At 35.7% G+C, this 16,734-nt stretch overlaps 2 protein-coding genes across 2 annotated transcripts in view; both read left to right on the plus strand.

The window, feature by feature from the left end:
• Positions 1–16,734, plus strand: part of LOC140859451 (HVA22-like protein a) — a 70,962-nt gene that overhangs the window by 20,391 nt on the left and 33,837 nt on the right. The gene's annotated exons all lie outside the window — the stretch shown is intronic.
• LOC140859450 (transcription factor BHLH062-like) lies at positions 8,397–15,822 on the plus strand. Its single transcript, XM_073261288.1, has 5 exons — positions 8,397–8,634; positions 9,011–9,094; positions 10,700–10,818; positions 11,684–11,811; positions 15,104–15,822. Exons 2-5 carry the CDS (start codon positions 9,051–9,053, stop codon positions 15,536–15,538), a joined length of 726 nt encoding a protein of 241 aa, XP_073117389.1. The 5' UTR covers positions 8,397–8,634; positions 9,011–9,050; the 3' UTR covers positions 15,539–15,822.

Consider the following 16,734-nt stretch of genomic DNA (forward strand, 5'->3'; position numbering starts at 1 on the left):
CTAATACTCCACAGATAGAAAGACAAAAATTCTTCATGACTAGAATTTTAAATAGATACTGCGGTCTCACCGATTCAATGCACTATCTTACTTAATAGTTATTGACAACACACAAACTAGTGAGTGGACAACTCTTGTTCAACGCTTCTCAAGCATGTTGTAGTTATTTTTGATCTTTAAGTCATATAGGCAGGTATTGGTCTAATTTCTTAGTTAAGTTTGACCCATCATTCAAATGTAAATGTAAAGTCGTCATTGGATCCCTCACCTAACAGTTATTGGGTCCAATCCCATCTTTATCCTATAGCATCTCATGCTAATAGAGTAGTTGCACCTTTTTGATGTAACTAACCACTGCATCCAGTCGAGAATGGCCAACATCAATAAAACACCTGTACATCTACAACAGTGTAAGACCGCTTGACTTAATATATTTTGAAAAGATTCAAATTTAGATCTCAAATTTTAAATTATTTATATCTAATTTAAATAACAATCCTATTAAAAGTAAATAAATAACTGGTAATCATCATAGATCTAATTAAAGGATTCGAGCTCAAGCCACTGAGCTAGAATCAGGGTCGAAGGGTCAAAAAATACAAGCACGAACACGTTAATTGGTTTGATCATCTTCAACTCCTTGAATCGATCTAAGGCATATCCTCGATCTCATTGCAATCAACATCTTGATCCAGCTTCTCCAATTAATCCATGCTAAAATGCTTGCAACCAATCAATCATTGACATGCAACCACACATAACACAACTCAAAATACATAATGAACAAATATAACCCTTTACATATGATATAATGAGACTCGCAGGTCTCCAAATTATCTTAATTTGTTGATGCTCACAGGCACCCAAAGCTAGCCACCACATACATCATGGAAAGAAATATAAAAGGATCACTATCCATGATGATTACCATATGCATCACATACATGAAAAATAAAACAATTATAGATTTAGGTATTAGACCAATTATTTTACATAGATTCGAATACTTTTCATGTGATCAAATCATCATAATTTTTTGATCTTATTGACTATCGACATTAACTGATCAAATCAGCCAACAAGATCAAAATTTATGTTCTCTAAATCTCATTAAATGATCCATAGATGGTTTAGTTCATGATCCTATATAGCTTGTGATCAATTATCACAGCAAGATACCATCAAAACAGCAATGAAGAATGATCAATAATACACAAATCAACAATCTAATCTTAAAATATATGAGGGTTGCTCTAATACCAGAATGAAATACACAGGCTGTTGTGATAACAACCAACATATGTGCTCGAATCACTCGCCAATAGACTTCAGCCTGTGCCTATATATTACATTTTTGGGGACTCTCCAAGTAAATTCTCTTGTGACTCTCTTATGCTGCCTCTCTATTACACTTAGGCCTCCTGTTGTTCCTCGAGAACCATATTTGACTTGGGCATTAAAGGGTCCATTGTTGAATATGCTTCAATGGGTGAACTTTCTTATCTTTGTTTTTTCAAGTCGCATCCAACATTAGAGCAATAGTCCAAGCAAGACCTCCACCGTCTAATGCCAACTAGGAGATGTGTAGCGTTGAAGCCATTGCTATTTGAGCATGACAGCCACTAGGCCATCACTGTGGAGGCATATAGTGACACTTAGCCAACTTTTCCAATCTAGATGGCGGATGAGTCGAGCTCACCAACAATCCTATCAACTTAGATCCTTGGTTGTGCTGATTCCCAGCAGCAACAAAGATCATCCTTCATGTTAAGCATTTGTCACCCACATCTTAACCATGCATTAAAAAATGTGGGACTCTATAGCTAGGGATTGATTGAACAAAAAGGAAAAAAGAACACTACCATCAACAAACAAAAATGCAAAATAGAACTAATACTTTACTAGTTGGATATTGAAGTAGAGGCTAGACATAAATAAAACCCTATCCTCTACCAAATGTGCAAGAGGTGATACCATCTATTGCAGCCAAGGACTTATGATTCGACATACGAGATATTATCTGCTCTGATCCATAGACCTCACAGTTTTGTCCCTTTGAATTCTAATCCATAAGGCATCTCATATGCAAAGAGTAGTATCTTTCTATATAAGTCAGAGTCTCTTTTGACTCGCAACCAATATAGGACTAATGGTGCCCTCTTTCCTTATTATCACCACAAACCTCACAGTCAAGAGAGAGTCTGTGTATAGGTGGAAGGTGCCCTCCTTCTTTATTATCACTCTAACTCTCTAGTCAAAGAGTCTGTATACAGATGGGAGGTGTATCATAATCATAGATTTGGGGTGTGCATGGGCAACCAATATTGCGACCAAGGACTCATAACTTGACACATGAGGTATTATTCGTTCTGATCTATGGGCCTCATGATCTTATCCTTTTAGATTTCAATCTAAAAGATGCCTCACATGGGAAGGGTGGTCTCTTCGTATATAAGCCAGAGCCCTCTTGACTCACAACCAATAGGATAATGGTGCCCCCTCTCCTTATCATCACCACCATCCATGCAACTGCTCGATGATAGGTCACATCCTTGACCCATTTAGATCCCAATCCTAAAGAAACATGCATATATGAAGTCTAGGCAAGATACTGATACGATTTCATATCTGTCTTATCCCTTTCTAAGAACTCTAGACTCACTGAGGGATTCGATCCATTTCTTAATCATGACAAGATTCTATCAGAAGCAGAGTTGCAATTGCTATGTAATCTCCATGACAATACTATTATGGTTGAGGACATGCCTGGCTTTCATAATCCTTAAAATGGCATCCATGATATGAGATTTTTGATCTTTCTCCTCTCTGGCAAGTCTCCGCTTTTCTGATTTTGATTCCTTTGGTGCTACCATAACATGTATCTCCACCTTAAAAAACTTTCTAATGAACTTATCCCTGACGCAAAAGACATCATCTATAGATATATCCTTACTCATAGGATCCTTGCAAAGAACATCTCTACCCCTGGTGCAAGCAAGAGATTAGATGCACCACCTTAAATCCAGCTAGCAAATTCCAAGCTAATGCAATATAGGCAAATCTATGCAATACATTAAAAGAGAAGCCAGTGGCCTCCCAACATGCCCCATGTCGACTTTTGAGCTCTTTTCATTTTTTTCATAAGAACCTTTCTGAGCCCAACTCTTTTGCTTCAAACTTTTTCGAGCCTCGTGGATGCCTACCTTCTCCTCGCTGTCTTCATTGCCCCTCCCATCGGTCTCCATCATCGCCTTCCTCCCTATCATCACTGACATTGGCTCTTCCTTTTGATCACCCTCAAGTGCTTTCCTCCCCATAGATCTCCAAAAAAGAGAAAGAAATAAAAAGAAAATGAAGGGAAAAAGGAAAAAATTGAACAACCTATGCAGGAAAAGGTCTTTCCTTTTAATTTTTCCACATATTCTTTGTTTTAGTTGATTTTTCTTATATTTTCCTTTGATTTTTCCTCTATTTTTCTATTCTTAGGAGTCTCAATCAGGTGGGAGGCTCCGAACTCTTCACCTAGGTCTTCTTGATGCCACCTTCTATCGATCTCTACCATCGCTTTCCTTCCCATCGTCACTATCGTCGGTCTTCCCTTCTAATCTCTCTAAGTGCTTTTCTTCCCATAGATCTCTGAAAAGAGAAAGAAATGAAAAGAAAAAGAAGAGAAAATGACTTCCCTTTTAATTTTTCCACTTTTTCTTTGTTTTTGTTGATTTTTCTCATATTTTTCTCCAATTTTTTCCTCTATTTTTCTATTCTTAAGAGTCTCCATCAGGTGGGAGGCTATGGACTCTTCACCCCCCTCTTCTCGATGCCATCTCCCTTCAGTCTCTGTTGTCACCTTCATCGATATCGGTCCTCCCTTCTGATCTCCCTCAAGTACTTTTCTTTTCATAGATCTCTGAAAAAGATAAAGAAATAAAAAGAAAAATAAGAAAAAAAGAAGAAAAATTGGATAATCTTTGCGAGAAAAGGTCTTCTTTTTTAATTTTTCCACTTTCCTTTATTTTCATTGATTTTTCCTATGTTTTTCTCTGATTTTTTCTCTATTTTTTTCATTCTCAAAAGTCTCAATCGAGTGGAAGGCTCCAAACTTTTCACCCCGCTCTCCTTGATGTTACCTCCCATCAGTTTCTGTCATCGCCTTTCTCCCCATCATCACCAGCATTGGCCCTTCCTTCCGATCTTCCTCAGGTGATCAAGACAACTTTTTAGAGGAAAATATATGTTCTAAGAAAAATATTAATTTATTATTATTATATTTTATTAATTATTTTTTATCATCATTTAAGTGGAGTCTGTTGTATAGCGTGGGTTAGTTGCTAGTAATATATGCTTCACTTTGCATGCATCAAACATGCCAAACCTAGTGAATGGGAGAGGAAGAAAGGAGAATTAGATTATTCTAAATGAAAGATGTTTATCATACTTTGGTGCTTGGAATCATGGCCATTTATCAAATATTCTCTCTATTTAAATAAATTATATGCATTGCACACATAAAGATGGTGGGAAAACCTAGCACAAAGGATTCCTCCCTAGGTGTGCGTCTTTTTATCAAAAAAATAAGAAAAGTAAACTTTATTTAACGGCTTCTAAAAAGTGTAGTGCAAGTTTCATAAAGGTGATTGATTTTAAATGATATATATATATATATATATATATATATATATATATATATATATATATATATATATATATATATATATATATATATATATATATTTGTAGGACTATAATTTACTACATCACATCACTCTATTCTCCATGAATAAAAATCATATGAGATGGGTACCGGAGAAAAAATCATCGGCAGACTTTATATTTATCATGTTTTCCCTAATATCAATCTTAAAGAAAAAACTTAAAGATCAAAGACTTCTATTAATCGGGTTGTTATTCTCATAATTAAAGATAAAAAAGTTTGGTATTCTCTTTCTTTCTTGTTTTCATAGTATACTTTTTATTGATACATACTACATAATTAAGTAATATACATCAAATAAATTAATCATTAAGTAAGTCAATATATACCTTCAAATAAAGTGATATATAATTTTTGAAATACAGAGTTCATCAATATACAGTATATGATCAGATAATACATACTTAGCAAATTAGTTATCTAGCAATCTAATACATATCTCCAAATAAATTGATACACAATTTTTTGAATATTATATTCACCAGTACATATTACATGATATGATGATGTATTCTTATTGATTTTTTAATATATACTGTAAGCTTTTTTGATTACACCTAATAGTGATCTAATACCATCTACAGATAGATCGATACATAATTTTTAGAATATGAAAATCATCAATATATAGTATATGACTAGGTGATATATACTTATCAAATTAGTTATCTAGTAACCTAATATATATTTTGAAACAAACTGATATATAGTTTCTATCATATTATATTCACCAATATATATTATATGGTATGGTGATGCATATTCATTGACTTTTTGATACATACTATAAGCTTCTGTGATATACACTAGTAATGACCTAATATACATCTCTAAGTCAATCGATACATAATATGTAGTACATATTTTTTATTTAAAGATATGTATTAGATTACTATTATATATTTATCAAAGAAGCTTGTAGTATATATCAAGAAGTCAATGTGTATGTATCACCAGGTCACGTAATATATACTAGTGAATATAATATTTTAGAAATTATGTATTAATTTATTTAGAGATGTATATTAAGTTGCTATATGACTAATTTATTAAGAATGTATCACATAGCTATATATTGTATATTGATGAATTTCATATTCTAAAACTTGTATATCGATTTACTTAGAGATATGTATTGATTTTTTGATAATTAATTTATTTGGTGTGTACAAAGTGATCATATAATATGTACTAATAAAAAATATGTGATGAAAACAAAAAAAAGATAGAGAATGCCATGTATTTTTAATTATGGGACTGACGACTCCATTAATAAAAAGAATCTTCAATTTTTAAATTTATCCTTTAAGATTAACGTTAAAAGTAATATGATAAATTATAAAAATCATCCTATAATCTAATATATATATATTAAAATGGAGCGACCGCATTGATGCATCTCCGTTTGACACATGGATAAAATATTTTGTGCTATGTGTCCAAGGTAGCATGTTTTTTTTTTGATTTCGGCATGACAGAGAGCCATGGAGATGGACGAGAAGAATCTGCGGGGTGAGGAAGTGGACGACTCATAAGTAGATGTCGGATCCATCCTCGCGGTCACCATCGAAGAAGGAAGGGGTGCTGGGGTGGGGCAGTGGCCGTCGTTCGCGACCGTCGTTGGAGGAGGAGGGGGAGCTGATGCCTCCTCTGTGCAGTCGTCTATGGCGGAGGAGAACGATAGGGGTTGAGAGGTGGTTGCCATTGGCTCCTTCGCTACCTACGACTGCTTTATCTTTGAGGACGTGCGATGGAGGGTGGTGCGGATGAGACAATATGAGGTCAAGAAAGGCATGGAGGCGAGGGAGGGGGGCGCGACAAAAAACTCATGACCTTGGTTTGGTCGAGTTGCTTCACCATCTCCGCTGGAGCACCCAGTGGAGCTCCATCACTAGCTGCTCCTTCACCTCATCGTCGGCCACCAGCACCTCCACATGAGAGAACCTAAGGGAGGTCGGAGGGGTTTCTTAGTTTTTGATGGGGGTGCTTTCTAAAGCATATGGGATTTTGTGCGAGGTGTGGCGATGTGAGTTGGTCCCTTGAGGTTTTGACAGCTTTGGTAGAAGCATTATATTTTGCAAAGTTTGGGAGTTCTGATCATTATGGGCTTCTGTTATCGTGATCAGAAAAAATGATCAAAGGAAAAAGGGAAAGAGCAAAAGAAAATACCTAAATAAAGAGGAATAGAGGTGAGAAGAGAAGTAGATGTTTGGGGATGGAGGATGAAAAGAGAAGCGGATGTTTGGGGATGGAGGGTGGGGGAATGGATTTATATTAACATCGCCTTTACGATATTTACAATCCCGCTGTAATTTGGAATTTTGTGAGGAGACAGGAGAGAGAAGATGATGGTGACATGAGTCAGACCGGTCCCTGTGCCAATAATTATGGACCATATAAAGATAAGGTTATCATTCATTTTTACATAAAGAATCTTCGCTCATCGTTACTTTTAATCTCTTATTATATACTAACAAAGTTTTTTTAAAAAAAATAAATAAAGAAAAAAAGAACTAAATTATCTTATGTCGCTACATAAAGAATTCATCTATTTCTACTCGATCACTTATGATATATCAATTTTTTTTTAAAATAAATAAAAAAAAGATAAGGTTATTATCAGTTGCTAGATAAGATTTGCACTAAGCTAAGTTTCACCTTTCTGAAATATTATGTGGATACATGAGGATAGTGAACTTTTGACGGTTTGTTGTTAGCCAATTGAGTTCTAGCTTTTGTTCTATCTTTTTTGCAGATTAAAGTAAATGAGGATGAAATTTTTGTTATTGATATGACTATAAAGAAAAAAATATACATAAGATACAAATAGATGGTCGTACTCTGACGTTTTCAAAATAATAGATGCTAAAAATATTTATTTCTTATTATCATATTATTTAATCAATCTAAATTTATATTTTTATTTAGAATATTTGATATCATTAACGATATCTTTTATATTATATTTAATTTTTAATTTATTTAAATATTATTTCAAAAAATAAACAAATACCATATATTGTACGGATTTTAAGCTAGGTTTTTTTTAGTGCCCGTCTCGCATGGTTTTTGTTGCTTCCCCACCCCAATGATGATGTAAAGAGATCGATGGACTTGTGCAATGGACTTGCCCGTCTCCTGTGTGACTCCATGCATTGTACCAATCCTTATCTCCCGTGAGATCGGTAAGAAACAGAAAATCTATCGAATAATAATAATAATAATAATAATAATAATAATAATAATTATAATAATAATAATAATAATAATAATAATAATAATAATAATAATAATAATAATAATAATAATTATTATTATTATTATTATTATTATTATTATTAAGTCCTTCAAAACCTACTCCTCATGCACGCTGGAGGATTTTCGCAAACTTGAGATCGTAGAAGATTTGTTGCCCACTTGCCCTCAGGCGGGAGCCACGTGGCCGCACACGCCGGGAATCCCACGGAGGAAACGGGGGAGGGTGTTCACCACACGCGGGTGCGTGGCTTTTGACTCCTTTACCCCGTCCCCCATCCCTAATACTTCACCCAACAAGGCCAAAATACAGCACCCAATTTTACCAAAAAAAATGATACAGCACCAAAAGCTACGCCTACCCCAATAGGTCGCCGGAGGGGTCTAAGCCCATTGCTTATCACGAGTCACTGGGAAATAGAGCCTCTTTTAAAACCAAAACACCAAAATTACCTTCCAGACTTCTCGAATAATCCCGGTCTATATAGGTTCGGAAATCCTTCGGGGTAGACAAAGTTTTCGAAACAGAAATATAAAACCTATTTCTCCCCAAGGAGCTCGAGTTCCATAACATATCGAGGAAGAAGAAAGGGACCCCGAAGTTTACTTCAATTCTGAACTCTGTTCTCCTCTCCTCCGTCTCCGACGCGATCTCCGAATTCCTGGAGGTATTCGCTGATCTCCTCCTTCGGGAGTTCTTGTGGAAGGAAATCTGGTTCTCTTTTCGACTCAGGGTTTTAATTTTGTGATGCGATTTAGGTCAGGGAAGGGGTTAATTGTCATGTTTTCATGGTGTCTCATGCCGTCATGTGGATCTAACGCATAATTCTTATGTTTTTCCCCGCTGTTGGTCCTCTCAAATTTTGATGGTTTTTTACCTAAAATCTGTTTTTTTTAAATAAATTCTGATCGTGAAATCGTATTATCTTTGATTTAACGAGATTATCTTGGCAGTGTTTTGGACTTATTTAGTATTGAAAAGAATTTGGTTGAATTGGTCTCAGAACATATGATCTAATTATTTGGAGGGTTGGATTGATTCAGGGATAGCAACTCGAGCGTGGTCTCGAAGTACCCCTCTTCAATGGCTAACGAGGCAAACGTCGCGGCTGAGAAGCCAGTTGACAGGTTTGTTGTAATTAATGTTGGTTATGTCATGTTAGAATCTGCAAGAAGCAGCAGACTCATGTTTTATCGATTCTAAATTTGTATTTGTGCCTCATACACATTTTTTTAAACGTATTTGATAAATTTTTTTCTTGATTTTCCACACACTTGTTCGTCAAGGCTATATAAATGATAAAACCATGGGGCAAGCTGGCCTAATCTGGATTTTAAGTCCATAACTTGCTTGGCTGAGATATGGGCAAAAATTTGAAGCTTATTAGATTTGGACAGTCAGGCTTTGAGTTAAGTGTCAGTTCAGGACTCTGATACTTAACCAGGTGATGTTGTATAGGATACCAAGTTGGTAATTACATGAGTAGCATCTAGTGCAAAATCTTTGTGGAAAAGATGTTAGCTTTCTAATTTGTCACCAGATTCAAGTATCATGATCAAGGTTTTATGTCCCAAAAGGATGAAGGGTGTCTCGGCCGTCCCATCCCATTCCTATGAGAAAACGGGATTAGGATGGGGTTGGGACTCCGAAACCCATCCATGCAGGGAGAGAAGAAGAAAGAGAGAAGGAATCTGAAGAAAGAAAAAGGGTGAAAGGAAAGAAGAAGAAGAAAAATGAAGAAGAAAAAGAAAGGAAAGAAGGAAAAAAGGAAAGAGAAAGAATAAGAAAAGAAAAAAAGAAAGGAAAGGATAAGAAAATGAAAGAGAAAGAAAAGAAAGAAAAGGAAGATAGAAGAAAGAGAAAGAAGAGAAGGAATACAAGAAAAGAAAGAACGAAATGAAAGAAGAAGGGGAGAGAAAAGGAGGATATCTATTGGGATGCAGGATCGGGATAGTTGTTGGGATAGGACTGGATAGCGGGGCATCCCGTTCCATGGAGATACTGAGACATCTCCATCCCACGGGATTTAAAACCTTGATCATGATACATTCTCTAGGTGGAAGAGTCTCAAAATTAGAGGAGATTTAAATGTGGTAAGGGGAAGAAGAAAGATTGGGAAAAACTAAGAGGCTGAGACATGGTCTAGGAACTGAAATTAATAATTGTGGTTGATATACTTTCTCCCTTTTTTTTTTGAAGAAAATGTGCTGACCAATAACTCATTTTTTTGAATTCGAGAAATTCCCTAACAAAAAAAGACTACTATAATCTAAAAAAATAATTGTGGTGCTACATCTATGTTTAGACAAACATTTTTTCATCTTGTCATAAAGCAGCAATTATAAGGCAGATGCTATGTGTACAATTTTATTTTGTCCTTGATGTAGCTATACCTTTTTGCTGACCACAACTTGCAGTTTCTGCTTTTGTGCTCTAATTATAGTCTTGCTGCTCCATATGTTTGAATCTTGATTGCTTGTAAATGTATTTAAATATACAAAACAAAAAGAACTGGTAGAATGACTTCCATCTATCAATAAGTTAAGCATGCAATGAGTTCTTTAACTGGTTATTGATAAATCTTGCCAGTTTTTCCTGTTTTGTTCTGTTCTATTGGCCACATTCAGTGATAGCATCTTATATTCATCAGATTCATGCTGACCCATTATGTTGTTGCTGTTGTCATCTCATCGGTTATGGTATATGATAATCTGAAAGTCCTTTTGGTGTAGGTCTCTCTCTAACAAAAAGAATCAGAGAAGAGTTCCAAAGAAAATACACAAATCTGAGAGAGAGAAACTTAAACGTGACCAGCTGAATGAGCTCTTTCTCGAGCTGGGTCATGTTCTTGGTATGTATCACCCATTTCAATTGCTATTTTCTCAATGTAGTTAGTGTTCATTGTGTAATCCTCGTCTCGCCTCATAAAAAACGGTAATGTTCAACAAAGTGAAATATGCATATTAATTGGGGGGATCAAAATATGTGTGGTGATTTTATAATGGTGATCAAATTTGTGTCAATGAAAATTATTGACATATAACCTTCATTGTTCCTATGTTATTTATAATGCAATTTGAAGTCTGATATCTTTATTTTGTATGACATGGATGTGCTATGTGGATACTTTAAGATGGAATCTTGTTGGAAAGTTATCCTGATTGCTTCATGTTTTCCATTGACTTCATGAGTTACCTGGCAATGATTATGATATCAATGTTAAGTATGTTGATTGATTTTGGTGATTTGAGATTGTTCTGAGCCCGGTCAAACTCTATAATCTTTCTGAGGATAGAAAATGCATTGTGCACACTGCTTTGTAAAACTACTGTTGTTGCTTTTCTGGGAGCTTGTTTTGATTATGATAGAAATGCAAATTAGGAGAATATCTCAGGATATAAAAATTCAGTATTATATCTCATCTAATACTGTATTGTTAGAATTTAGTATTCACTGGTAGTCAGCATTTTAGCAATATTATTGCTGCCATTGGGGAATGCTAAATGTTCCACCAAGGGAATGCTAGCATATTAATGTAACCACCACTAAATGGTGGACTGCTTGCTGTGTTGCCCCGGGAACATCACCAAAAAGGATGGTTTCTGCAAAACTTTCCTCTTTTTGTTTTTTCAATATTGATGTATTTGCTGTTGTTATTGAACTAAGAAGCAGTTTTTTGCCAACTCTTTTGATGAGCCTAATGTCTGTATTTACAGAACCAGCTCGACAGAATAATGGTAAGGCAACCATATTGGGCGATGCTTCTCGGATACTGCGAGATCTTCTTGCCCATGTAGAATCTCTTAGAAAGCAAAATGCTGCTTTGCTAACTGAATCTAGCTATGTAAGCTTCTCAAACCTGGCCTTTGTTTAGCTTATGTCTAACAATAATGCTCTTTACTGGTTCTTGTGGCTTTTATTTGGAGAAAAAAATAATGCTCTTTACTGGTTCTTGTGGCTTTTATTTTAGTAGTCCTTGTCCAAAGAAATTTTAACTTTACTATTTCTAGAAAAGAGAATAAGACAAATCCATGACAAAAATAATATCTGCAGATCAATGTATACAAATTTCTCAAATATGCTACCAGTGGGAGTTTATGCCTCCTTGATAATATCCTCTAAACTTAAGATAGACTCCTGCTTGGATCATTCGAACATTCTGAAATATCTGTTGTCTACAAAATCCTTTATTGGTCGTTATTTCCGATCTTTCTTGTTAGATGAATTAGTAAAAAGAGTTTGGGAGACATGTTGTATTTTTATTGATATGCATATGTAGATGCTAATATAGTTTATAAGTCAAGCTTGAGTTTTTTTACCAAAGAAAAAACTGGCTTAAGTTTCATTGTTCATCACCACTTTTTTATTTTCGCAATGGCACTTTTGAGGCTGTATCAAATTTGCGAGTAGGACATGATTAGTAACAAGATAGCTGGTTGGAGGTAATCACTATGGATCTGCAAGGAAAGATTCATGTGATGGTCCATTTCATATATCAATGTTTCTTTGTTTACTGGTATAATACGTGATCCAACTTTCAAAAAATCATGTTCACTGGTCGGGTGAAGTTTAGGATTTTGGTATTTGACAGTGATCCGCACAATGCCATATCATTTCCATATCCATAATAACCAAGCCTTGTCTTGGATGTAGGGGTTGGCACTGATTGGCTTTATGGATCCTTACTTGCCAAAGATTCTAACCAATGCTATTTTTGTTGTTACCAGAAGTTTTTCCAAATTCTTTTCCACAACTTCCACAGTGGTACTTCCTGTTCTAGACCCTTTATCACATCTTTGTACACCTCTCTTTTCTGGAAACTCCTTATATCCTCATTATACATGCTCACTCCATTTCAATCAATTCTACATTATTTTATCCTCAATTTGTACATCTTCTATGCGCTCTTAAATTATATCTTTCCTGATTTGACTCTTACTAATTTTACTGCACGTCTATTTCAACATTTTCATCCTTGCCATGTTCATCTTAATTCCAAATTCTTCTTAATTTTCCATCCTTAATAATATGAAGATGATCTTTCTATTGGCACCTTCACAAAAACGAACTTAGCAGAACACAGGACAAAATTATATTTTTCAAATAATTGCGTTTGTATTTGGAATTTGAAAGGAAAACTCATGGTAGGTTATCTGAAAACCAAAGAAAAAGAGGATGAAATTGAATGCAGTTATGAATGAGATTATGATTGAATTCTTTTAATGTACATTAAAATTTGAGAGGCTTTGGTGAAAGCATCTTATCCGAAAGGTCCGCTTAAAATTCAGCATGCAACTACTAGCAGAAGAAAACATCAAAGGATATGCTACAAAGCAGCTATTGGCTGTCAATCATATGGAGAGTTAGGAACAAAATGTTTTTCAGCAATCTTAGAACGGTGACTAATGGGATCGTGCTACAGGATGATGAATTCTTGTATAAGGTAAAAATAGGTATAGTTAGAAGGAAATGGAAAATGGATGGTTGCTAGTGGGATTGAAGTTACCAAGACAAGGCTGGTACAAAATCAGTATGTGAAGATCATAGTAAACAAACAAAGGATGCTGACTGAGGCAATGCTTAGCAATGAAGAGGGAAAATTTGGCTCTTTCAAAATGTTGCCACACTGATTCTGTCCAACCGGTTGACTTTTTCTTATTGGGGAGGTTTTGCGACCTACCATTGCAGGATTGAATATCCAAAACATAGGTGGATGGTTCAGTATGTAATGGTGGGTGGACTTCAGAAATTTAACAGTGGGATCCTTGCAGAAGTTGGGACATTGCTGAGTCGGTTTTTGGAAACACGTTGTTATAGTCAAAGGCAAGTGGACATTGGTGGTGGATTACCTTGCAGGTAGGGCAGGGATACAAAAACGGTAAGCTAGGAGAGGCGAGTATCCTTTGGAATTAATTGAGCCCATGTATAAAGATGTTCAAAAGCAAATGTGTTTTAAAAGGGTCATTTCTGTAAACTTTTTTTCCTCTGAGAGAGAGAGAGAGGGGTCCTTTTAGTCGGGAACCAAAACCTTATATATTAGGGGGAATTTTTTGAAGTCGACAACTAGTGCTCATATTCAAAAATTTCCAATTCAAGTATTTATTGATTCCTTGAGCTCATCCTTCTTAAGTACCATAAAATAAATCCCAGAGGTAAAATGAATGTCAAAGCAAGGGGAGATGGCTCTTGGCTCTGATGGGTGAAAAGAGTGGGATTAGGCACCATAAAATTCTAAATTGTTTAAGACTTTTAAAGACAGAAGGGGGATTCTTGGTGATTCATTGAATGATGTCCACTCACTAAATAGAAGATGAGCTTAAATGATTGCGATAGAGGAAATGAGCTTGAGCCTTCACATTTCAACTTGCATACTATGGTCAGAGTTGGTGTTACCATTGATGCTGGTTGTTGTAGTCCAAGAGCAAAAAGAACGGCTGAAAATTTAAGTTTTCATGAAAATTGCATATGAAGAAAAGGGTAGAGATACCTGAACCATGAAAAGGAGGAAAGAAAGAGCTTCTCAACTCACTCTTCATTCTTTTCTGTTGGGAGAGTGTTACAGTCCGGACTTTAAGGATTGACTGATCACACATCCAGATACCGTCATAAATTTCGAACTAGATTTCTAACTTGAATAAAAAGATCGTAAAATGGTCTTACATCTCTATCTTCTTTATTCTTGATTTTTTTTTTTTTAAATCTGGGCTATATGGTTAGGATATATCAAGTGACATGATAGAGCATCTTAAAAACATACATCCTGAGCTCAAGTTGTCAATAAAATTTAAAAATTTTCAACAATTTTTAAAGTTGTTCTCCCCTATTGTGGGTCTTCCGACACGTGGGATCCCCTGCTGATTTAGCTGCATCATTTGAAGACATGAAACTAATTTGTACCCATGGCTTGGAGGTGAACAAATGATCAAACTTTTACATTTAAGGCTACACATTAACTGAATTCAACTAATTTTTATTGCTGTTCCCCCCTTTTTTTATTTGCAATTTTGTTAATTTATTACTTATTACAAATGCTTGCATTGCAAGGATATGGATAATCCATCGTATTGTTCTTTAGTAGTTTTATCTAGTGGTGCCTTCTATATGTTGGATTCTTAATTTTGCTGAATATTAAATAGGTCACTGCCGAGAGAGATGAAATTAGGGATGAGAACACTGCCCTCCAGGCCGAAATTACAGATCTTCAAAATGAGCTGCAGGCGAGAATACAGTCTGGTTCCATGTGGGCCAACAGCATGGACATGGGTCCTCCCACTCTGCCACAGCCTCTAAGCACCATGCCGCCCATGCTGCAGCAGCCACCTGTGATCAGACCGGTGTACAGTGCCCCCATCCAAGAGCTCCAGCTCTTTCCAGAGTCCAGAACGGCACCAGCACCGCCCACTCCTAACTCCAATGTGAGTAGACCACATGCCAGATATCCAACTCCATCGGACTCCTGGCCGGGGCAGCTCCTTTCCAGTCTTCCAAGAACAGTACAGGAAGGCCATCTTAGTAGTACGAGCAGCATCAACACAACTAGCAGCAGGGAAGAAGGCTCGGATGAAGCATGAGAGATACTGAGAAATGTACCAGTAAATTGATATTATTCTTCTGAATTAATGTTCAGATGAAGAGTCTCGTAGAGGCATCAACACAAAAATGGTGGTGCTATTAACAGTCCATGAGCTATCAGAAAAAGGAAGAACAGTGTTTATGACTTGAGAGTGGCATTCTACTGTTCATTATTGAATTCAGGCTTCTGTTAGTTTGAGTTCATGATTTCATCCTACTAAATATGCTGTATATTCGTCTTATCCTTCTAAATGATGTGCTGCATTGGTACGTCGTCCATAGAGATGCTCAGATGCAAATCCAGCCTAATCTCCAGCGAAAATTAATTTATTGTGTCTGGGTGGAGATATTGCCTGAGATAGTTTTCTAATTTTAGGAATAATAAGTTATAAATTGGCAAATTTGCCTTTCTGCCTTCAAAAGTAGTGAAATCTAGTGATCATATTCTTTTGCTTAGCAATGAGATATTCTTGGTTCAAATCTTAGATAATCAAATAATGTGGCGAGCCTCTCTCTCTCAAAAAATGAAAAATGTTGTTATAAAAATAATATCCAACACATCCACTTTTATAAGATCCCAGAATGAGCCCTTCCGAGTGACTTAATTTGAGTGCCGTTATTTCAAGTTGGGCTTTATGAGGAGAGGTTCTGTGAAGAAATTAGTGATTAGAACAGTTCTTTGAATTATGTAAGAAGAAACCAGCATATTATCTAAAAAAATATATTTTTTTTCATTCAAAACAGTAAAATTATTAGCTGATCAATTATGGTTAACAATAAATTTTTTTATTTAAATTTTTAATCAAGCATGGATAAAAATATACTGTTTTTCAATAATAAATGATGAATTATTTTGTTATCGAATGGTGCAAGATATGCATACGGAATAGACCTGTTCTAATCAATAATTTTTTCTTATAAGGAGAGGCTAAACATTTGATAGGTGTAATAATGTTAGTTGATGCAGTGTTGGACTTCGGTAACTGGACAATGTGAAATTTAAGCGTCAAATTATGTGTGAAATTCGTGGAGGTAAAGTGATGCAGCAAGCAACGAAATCAACAAAGAAACCAGGTATCCCAGATTCACAGGTCAATAACAGCTGTCAAATGCCAAGCTACGAGAGGGTAGTGTGGTAATAATAAGAAGAGTGAGGGGCATGTATGGCGTCGCAGGAAACAAAAGTACCGACTAC

Source organism: Elaeis guineensis, chromosome 7, assembly GCF_000442705.2.
Source record: "Elaeis guineensis isolate ETL-2024a chromosome 7, EG11, whole genome shotgun sequence".
NCBI classification, from domain to species: domain Eukaryota; kingdom Viridiplantae; phylum Streptophyta; class Magnoliopsida; order Arecales; family Arecaceae; genus Elaeis; species Elaeis guineensis.

Excerpts from the sequence above, each read along its gene's own strand:
- LOC140859450 (XM_073261288.1), top strand. The coding sequence starts at position 9,051 with ATGGCTAACGAGGCAAACGTCGCGGCTGAGAAGCCAGTTGACAG. Across the intron at positions 9,095-10,699 it reads GCTGAGAAGCCAGTTGACAG|GTCTCTCTCTAACAAAAAGA; the intron begins GTTTGTTGTAAT and ends CTTTTGGTGTAG. Across the intron at positions 11,812-15,103 it reads TGCTAACTGAATCTAGCTAT|GTCACTGCCGAGAGAGATGA; the intron begins GTAAGCTTCTCA and ends AATATTAAATAG.